The sequence below is a fragment of the Cavia porcellus genome, unplaced genomic scaffold, assembly GCF_034190915.1.
Source record: "Cavia porcellus strain 051 isolate PalLab524CR breed Dunkin Hartley unplaced genomic scaffold, mCavPor4.1 scaffold_31, whole genome shotgun sequence".
In the NCBI taxonomy this organism is placed as follows: Eukaryota; Metazoa; Chordata; class Mammalia; order Rodentia; family Caviidae; genus Cavia; species Cavia porcellus.
The window spans coordinates 40,182,444-40,190,893 of record NW_026947514.1 but is presented as its reverse complement, the minus strand read 5'-3'; the positions used below and the strand labels follow the sequence as shown (position 1 = coordinate 40,190,893).

Below are 8,450 nucleotides of genomic sequence, written 5' to 3'. Positions count from 1 at the left end.
GGATGAATGTCAGCTATTTAGGTTGTCTCTGTTGACTTCAAAGCCTGGGGCTTCTGGGCCCTCCCAGTTCTCCACTCCCCATTCTCGGCCCAACTTCCTTTTCTGCTCCTAACCTTTTTTTGCAAGATGGGGATAACATTAAGGTTGTTATAAAGATGAAGCAAGTGGGCAGGAACCTTGCTCAGCATGTTGTCTAGCATATTGTCCGTGCTCCACAATGTCATGTAAGCATTTGACCTCAGTTTAATTATAAAAACAAATTACATCCAAGTGCTCAAACTGTGTCTATGCCCTTTCCTAGTGCCTAGCAAGACACTTGACTGGAAATCCTAGGAAAATAGCACTGGGTTAAAGGAAAGTTTGTCATATCCGCCTTTGATCTTGCAACTTTTGTTTTCCCCAGGTTGAGGTGTGGGCACTTGGGAGGAGAAACCATGCCTCAGTCCTGAGGAGCTCTCCTTGTAAGCCCTTTCTCCATCACGCAGCTGCCTGTGTTGGCTGAGGTGGACCACGCAAGGCCATTCCTTAACGTGTTTTCCAGAATCAGAGGAAAGTTTAACATAACAAAATTTTATAGCTCTTGCCCAGTAACATATATTACTTTAAAAAAATACAAATACCTTTCCCTTATCATGCATTATTCTTTTACATGTACAATTTTCCTGACGTATTGAAGCAATGTTCCATGGTTTGCTGTGACTTGGAGGTTTATGGCCCTTCTGTGGCAGATCAGACTAAACATAATTCATTCATAGCTACTTAGTGCTTAGGGAAATAAACCCCTGAACTTAAATAACTATAGTGTGACCTCTGTAAAATATTATTTATAGTTTTAAAACTACAATTATGTAGATATCAAGATGTGCCAAATGTTATAACCCAAACACCAGCCAGAGAATGAGACAACTATTATTCCACTTCTGTGGCCGTTTTTCCACAATGCTATTTTTGTTTAAATGGATCCTAGGGTAATTATGCAGCCGTGGAAAGCCATGCTCATTTACATTTTATTATAGAATAGTATAGCCATTTAAAAACTTTCCTTTATCAAGAAGCACCCCAAAATGTAAACATTGCATTAACCCTCTGCAGTTTAATAGGAAAGACACTGACTACCTTTGAGCAGAAAACACCTATTCACGATGGATGGAGTAATGTAACCCATCTGCTATTCATTTCTGCAAATTAGTTTATGAGGAAACCCTGTTGCACATTTAAATTATCCAGATGGGAACTCTGGGCTTAGTGTTTCCATGCTGTTAAGAGTACATGTGAATTCCCAGCACAATTTACCCTAAAGTTTTCAAATGTTTAGAGTGTCCTCTCCACATCTCACTTGTTTCCTGAATTATCTCCGACGATTCAACTCTCTTCTAGGAAACACCGTGTTGAGTGGGAGTAAAAGAATCACCAGTTCCTCCATCATCATTGAGCAAAAGCTTGAGGATCCAGCGGAGACTGGAGACTGGTGCTGGTTCTTGGCACTGACAACAATAAAGCGGAAGGAGAAAAAATCTCAGCTCACATGCAACTGACAGTCCAAATATGGAGGCAGATAAGTGAATATTCAAGTCTGAGGCAGCAGGCAAGCCTAGGCTGAGAACAGGAAGTGGGAGAGCCAGAAGGGTATCAGAGGGCTTCACAGAGGACAAACATGGAGCCAGAATTTGGGGCAGGATGGGGTTAGACCTGGAGGTCAGGGGAGTGGGAGCAGAGTGACTAGGTTGGGAGCAGAGGCCGGGCTCGGGCCTCTCTTGGTTATGCAGCATGGCTGGAGCCTGGTGCAGAGCACTGTGCTTAGGCCTGACTGATTTTATGTTACAGGATATCATGGAGAGATTTGTGTCTGGGGTCTTTGTCGTGGCTGTAATGATGGTGGGTGGTCCACTGGAGCCCTATGTAGGAGGCCTTTCAACTTCCAGATGAAAAATAACCAAGCCTTGGTCTAGGTAGGTGATGAAGGCAGTGGCCTGAGGGGTATGGAAGCCCCAGGACCTGAGGACATTCCCCTGCGGGGAAGAAACGAAGGGTGAAGTGAGGCAGGCAGTTCTGTGCTTCGGCTTGGATGACTGAGGACATGAAGGGGTCCTCAAGCCAATGGGGCACATCTGGACGAAGGCCAGTGAGTTTAGTACTGACTGCCCGGATGCTTGAGGCCTGCCAGACATGTGGGTATGTCCAAGAGATGGGTGGAAATGGAAGCCTGGAGGGAAGATGGGGTTAAGAAGATTGTCGCTGACACATGTGGTATGTGGTGGTATTTTTAGAGCCATGAAAGTGAATATGTAAGCTAAATTTCTCCTGTAAGAAAACTTGAGAAATACTGTTACTCAGTTTTTTGCAAATTAGGGTTATGTTGAAGTAACAGATAAATCTTAGTGCTTAAAGACTTATAACATCAGATTTTTCAAAGAATACTACTTAAACTGGGTACTGTGGCACATACCTATAAACCAGCAGTTAGGAAGCTGAGGCAGAAAGATCTCTACAAGTTTGAGGCCAGCCCGCGATTAAAAAGTGAGTTTAAGGCTAGTCTGGACTGTACAATAAGACTCTTAAAAAAAACAAACAGAAAGAAGATTATTACTTTTTAGGGGAATGAGGGCACTAGAGATTGAATCCAGAGCTTTCCCACTGAGCTGCATCCCCAAATCCGTTACTTAAATTTGTATTATTTTTTCTTAAGTTTTATTTTTATTAGTACATTTTGCAACATGCAGTGATTACATTCATTAGGAGGAGGTGGCACATGCATATAACACATCTTAATTCTTTTTTATGTCCCCCTTCTCACCCCTCTTTCACCCACTTGCTCTCTTTAAACTTTTGTTGTTGTTGTTGTTTGGAGACAAGGTCTATTAAATCACTAATTTGCTCAGGCTGGGCTTGAATTTGTGCTGATTCTCCTGTCTCGGCCTCCCAGATTGCTGGAATTACAGGTGTGTGCCACTATGCCTGCTTTGGAGTACCACTCACTTCATCAGGTTCAGAACTGAGCAAAACTGAAAAAAAAAACACCTCTACCTCCTTGGTCTTGACGACTTTTCAAGAGCGTGTACGTTTTGATGGATAAGACGAATGAGACCACATGGTGTTAAACACCTTGGACTTTCAAGAGCAGAGGCCTTTTAGAAGAACAAAGTATCGTTATTAATGACATATGACTTACAGTTTTCAGGAATGTAAGGTTCCACCCACTTTAATGGGAACTTAGTTATGACCTCAATGTGCAGGGCAAGGCTATTAGCTGAGGGTCTTGACAGTAATACCTTTTGCTTCTAAGGAAAGAGATAAATCACAGATTGATCAAAAAGACCAGGGAAGGGGTTCAGAAGGAGGTGAGTCACCGTCCACTTGCTGAATTTCTCAAAGCCTTGTCACCACCAAGCCCTGCTAGTGTGCTCTGTCTTCTGGGATGGGCTTTCCTTGCCCCTCTCTGACCAAGAAAAATGCTTTTTTTTCTTCCTCTCCTGCTTCTGTGTAACCCCTAAACAGTCAGTGTTGGTTGGATTTCATGGCCCAACAGGACTTTTCTCTGCCATCTGGGAGCTTGGACAGCCAGGTACATTAAGGACACAGTATACTTGAGTGGCCCAGGTGACAGGAGGACCATTCAGGAGGGCTGTTCTAACATGAGGTGGCCAAACATTGGGAAGCACTTTGCCCTGCACACACATTATTACAATCGGGGAAGTTATCCATAGAATCAACAATCAGAAAATTGTTAGAAAATTCTACGAAACTTTTACAAAGTGCTGCTCTTGTGTAGGATCTCTTTGGGGTCTTAATGTGTCCAATCAGATTTGCTAAGGGCTTTTTAATGACTCTTTAAAAACAACGCTGTTTTTGTTGGAGGGAATTAAGAGAAATACTCCTGGGAGAGAAGATAAAGTTAAATTTTGTGTTTAATTTGTCATCTATGATCAGCCAGCTGTATTTTATGTATAAAAAACATCTGGGATGCAAAGAAATGTCCAATGAAAATAAAGGAAGAGGGAATTACTTGTACTACAGTAACAATTGACTTACACCGAGGAACATTACTGTAAGGAATTGGTTGATTGTGGTTCGCCCACCAACTCACCTCTGAGAAGTTACTCAGGATTCCTGAGATCTTCCATGCAGAAGGGGGCAGGATACTGAAAGTGAGCCGCAAAGGCTGTGGTTATATAATATACAGTGATATTTGCTTATACGAAATTCCAGACTATTATTGTCCCTCTGATTTTTAACAACTGAGTCTCCAGCAAATTGCTTTATAATGGAGGCCCCTGAAAAATTTTTCTTGTTCTGTTACTGTTGGGGACCTCTCGCTGACCATATTACTTTCTCTTTTGTTTGTTATCATTGGACAAGGTAGATTAAAACTCATTTTCAGTTTAGCTCTTTGCCATCTCATGCGTAGAAGACACGCCTGTCTCTAGCTAGGGAAAAGGTATCAGAATACAGGACTTGATTTCAACTAGAATATCAAGACTCCAAATAAAATGCTACAAGCCACAGGAGTCAGTGCAAGAAAACATTTCATTTTTAAAGTTTCTGTGGCTTTGCAGTCTCAAATACCCAAAAATTAACTGAAGTTTACAATTTGAGTAAAAGGCACAGAGAAGCAAGAATTACAATCATGTTCTTTGATACCTATCAGTATTAAAAAATTTAAAATATGAACTACATTTATCAAATTCAATAGGCAAGGTCATCTAATTCATATGCACATTGATACTGATATAATTTCAAATTCTGTTTTAGGAAATTACAGTGAAAGACTGAGCTAACTTTGAGCCTGATTCTGAAAGATTTTCTTATTGCATTACAAATCTGCTATTAAGAAATGAGGGAAACAGCTGGTAGTATTTGTACCTTTAAGATCAGAGTTCAAAAGAACTAAGCAAACATGATAATAAAGCAAAGACAAACACAACCTTTATTCTCTTTTAGAATTGCAGAAAATAGGGTCTGGTATTTACGGTCATTAATTTAATCAGGGCTTAGGGTTTTATTTGAAATTTTACAGCAATGGACTATTTAAAAAATACTAGCAAAATATACACCGCTCTCAAGTTACATGACAGAAAATACAGTAAACATTTTTATCCAACACAGAAGAGGGCTGAGCTAATGAGCTGCTCTAATATATTCATAATAGATAAAAGTTAGTCAAAGCAGATGTAATGATGTTTTTGCAGCCTAAAAATCACAAAATTAGATTTGAAAATAAAATTGTGTTACATTTAGGAGTTGGGAAACCAACATGTAGGAATTACTGATTTCTTGTTACATCTAAATAATGGAATAGATTCTCAGACAGACCTCAATGACAACTGTGGTATCCATCCATCAATAATTTTCAAAGAATTCCAAGAACCTAATAAAATCAATGCAATCTATTTGATACAATTTAAGATTAAACTACTGAAAAAATAATTCTTCAAGACCTGGCACTGCTGCAGCTTAATGAGAATAAATAGTAGTAACTGGAAAAAGTTATAATAGATAGCAGGCATTGGAGAATTCCTGTGAATTACCAAAGAACTCTGGCTCCAGCAAATAATCTGGTAAAATGGTTTTACTTTTTAAGTTGTTTTGCCTTCAAAAGAAGGGTTTTTGTGTAAAAAAAATTTTGTTGCTCTTTTTATACATATAGATTGATTCTAATTGATCAGTAAAATCAACTGGTTTTACCATTACCTCAAAGGTTCAAATAATCCTAAAATTCTAGTTTATATATAAGATTATATTCCTCATGATTACTAGAGGAATTCTGTAATAAGCATGATTATTAGAAATAAATGTCTCATTTGAGAACATAAATACAAACCCCTTCTATTTCAAATATAAGAAAAAAGGCTTTTCTAAGAATGAAGCCTTTCCTCTTAAATATTAAAAAAAAAACAAAACAGACAGCAGAGGACTGAAGATTGTCAGAAGACAGGTGTGACTGCATTGCTTCCCCTCTAAGTTTCCTCCCAACTCTCGGTTTTTAAGATTAAAATATCTTCACTGAACCACAAAAAGCTGATATTTTCAAGTTCCTACATCTGGCAAAGTCTGTTTTACACCCAAACACTGGATGAGTTGACAAGAAGCCTGGCACAAATCCATTTGCCAAGATTTCCAGCAACAGCATCTTTCCCCATCCATTCCACAGAGAGACAGAATCTCCTCTGTGTAAGGCCCCACTGTGATGGGCGCTGCCACTAGAAACACACTACTAGCTGAAAAAGTGAACCCGGGTTACTGTGAACTCAGATTACTGCTTCAGGCCAAGAGTGCAATCCCAGACTTCGAAGAAACACAGGAAACTCCAGAGGATCTGGTTAAGCACAGCTTGGAGTGATTCGTGCCAGTCTTGGTGTGTCAGGGCTGGGGGCTGGTGGTAATCTACGCTTAACGAGCATATTCTCCTCAGCTCTCCGTGTTTCTGTAGATTAATCGTGGGCTGCACTCTCGATTACAATCACCCACCAGGCCCTACACCCCACGCCCAAGCCAAACTATTGCCTGAGTCGGGTGTCACTGGCTGGCTGGCTGAAATTGAATTGAACATCCCAGGTCTCTTAATCACCTGTTCCATAAGGATCGTTGCAGTAGCCTCTAGGTTCTTTTGGGCTCTAAAATTCTAGTCTTTGAGAACCTGACATGTCAATTTGGTAAAACATGAAGTAGATGGAGAATTTGCAAGGTTTCCCTCACACTGCAATCCCCTCCCCCCAGGCCCATCGGAGAGCCTGGCAGCCCCAAGAGGAGAATCCCTTTCTCTGGGCCCTTCATCCACAACAGCAGGCAAAGTGAGGTGAGCTCAAGAGACTGGGTGAGGGGCGCTAAGGAGACGCTCAAGAGAGCTCTCAAGGCCTCTGGCAAGAAGCCGAAAGGGTCCTCAGAGAGCTGGTCTCACTCATCGTCGTTGTCGTCATCGTCCTGGTCCTGATAGCGAATGTAGACGGCCAGCATGACGAAGCCCATGACGATGCAGAGGGAGCCTACAACCAGGTAGGCGATGCCTAGGAAGGGATTCTTGCCGCCCATCCACGAGATGTTGCTGAACACGAGGAGCTTGTGGCCACCGAAGGCGCGCACCGGGTAGTTGTAGGCGATGTCCACGCGGTAAGCACCGCTGGGCAGCCCGGCCGAGTAGTTGCCCTGGCGGATGCGCGCATACAGCTTGCGGAAGGTGGGCAGCGCCGCTGTGCGCATCCACACCACGAAGTCCTGGTTGACAAAACCGGTGTTGTTGGGGTCTGAGCTCAGCTCATAGACCGGCACGGGCCAGTTGGGGGGCGGCGCGGTGCCCTTGAAGGCGAGCGCCAGGCTGCCGTTGACGAGCGGCGGGTTGCGGAACTTGATGTGGTAGTCGGTCCACCAGGCAATGGCTGAGCGGTCCAGCGGCACCTCCACGTAGGGCGCGTCGGGCTGGCGCCGGTGCCACAGCGTGAAGGTGTCGTTGAAGAGGCTGTTGGCGACGGCGCCGCAGGGCGCCACCGGCAGGCCGGCGGAGTACTGGTAGGGGGCGCACTCGTTGGCCGGGTGGTGCAGCGCGCTGGGCAGCCCGCTGAGCTGCGCGTCGTCGCGGGACACGCCGTAGCGCCGATTGTTCTGGTAGAAGCCCGTCAGCTCGTAGTAGAGGTACACGGGGCCCGGGAAGAGCTCAGACAGCGTGAAGTACCAGCTGCACGAGCAGCGGGGCGGGGGCGCGCGGCCTTGGTCCTCGGTGGCGCACGTGGCGCAGCTGCCCTCGTCCGCGTCGCCCGTGTAGTCGTACTCCAGCTCCTGGATGGCATTGGACGAGTAGTACAGCCCCAGGCCCAGCCCCAGGAAGGCCAGGCCGGCGCAGAAGAAGAGCGGGAGCGTGATGCTGGCCGACAGCAGCGGATGCCAGGCCGGGAGGCGCTGCTGGGTGAACGCAGTGTTGTCGGGCTGGTGCGCGCCCCGCGCCGTGGCGCTCCAGGTCATGGTGGCCCCGGGGCGCACGGCCGCGTCTCCGCCGCCGATGGGGTCACACTGACCGGCGGCCGCTTCCGCCGCGGCACAGGTGAGCTGACGGCTCCGCCCCTTCCGAGGTGCGCGGGGCGGGGCTTCGCGTTCTCACCTGGCTGCCTCCGGCCGGCGCCGGCTCCACCCCCTCCGCCCGAGGGGCGTGGCGGCCTCTGGCTGAACCCCGGGTGGCTCGGAACCTGCTCGGCGCCGCTTTCCTTTCCGCCTTCCCGAATCCCAGGACTGGCTGGTGTCCGCCAGACGCTTCACCGTTTCGCAGGTTCCACTGAGGGCTGGGCACAGTGCTGCTGGAGGCTGGACGATCTCTGGACGTGAATCGTCTTTATTTAGGAGGCGTGACTCCAGATCCGGGGTCTTTATAGGCTCACTTACGGACCCTTTTGTGCTTGGCTTTCAGGCGCAATTTGTGAAGCCCAGGGAATGACTGTGTAGTAAATCTCTCTAATTCGACCCTGCGG

At 45.5% G+C, this 8,450-nt stretch overlaps 1 protein-coding gene across 1 annotated transcript; it reads right to left on the bottom strand.

Annotated features, from left to right (window-relative positions):
* Positions 1 to 4,901: 4,901 nt before the first annotated feature.
* On the bottom strand, positions 4,902 to 8,051 carry Tmem30b (transmembrane protein 30B). Its single transcript, XM_013155359.2, has one exon. The coding sequence runs from the start codon at positions 7,948 to 7,950 to the stop codon at positions 6,892 to 6,894; it is 1,059 nt and encodes a 352-aa protein (XP_013010813.1). The 5' UTR covers positions 7,951 to 8,051; the 3' UTR covers positions 4,902 to 6,891.
* Positions 8,052 to 8,450: the final 399 nt, after the last annotated feature.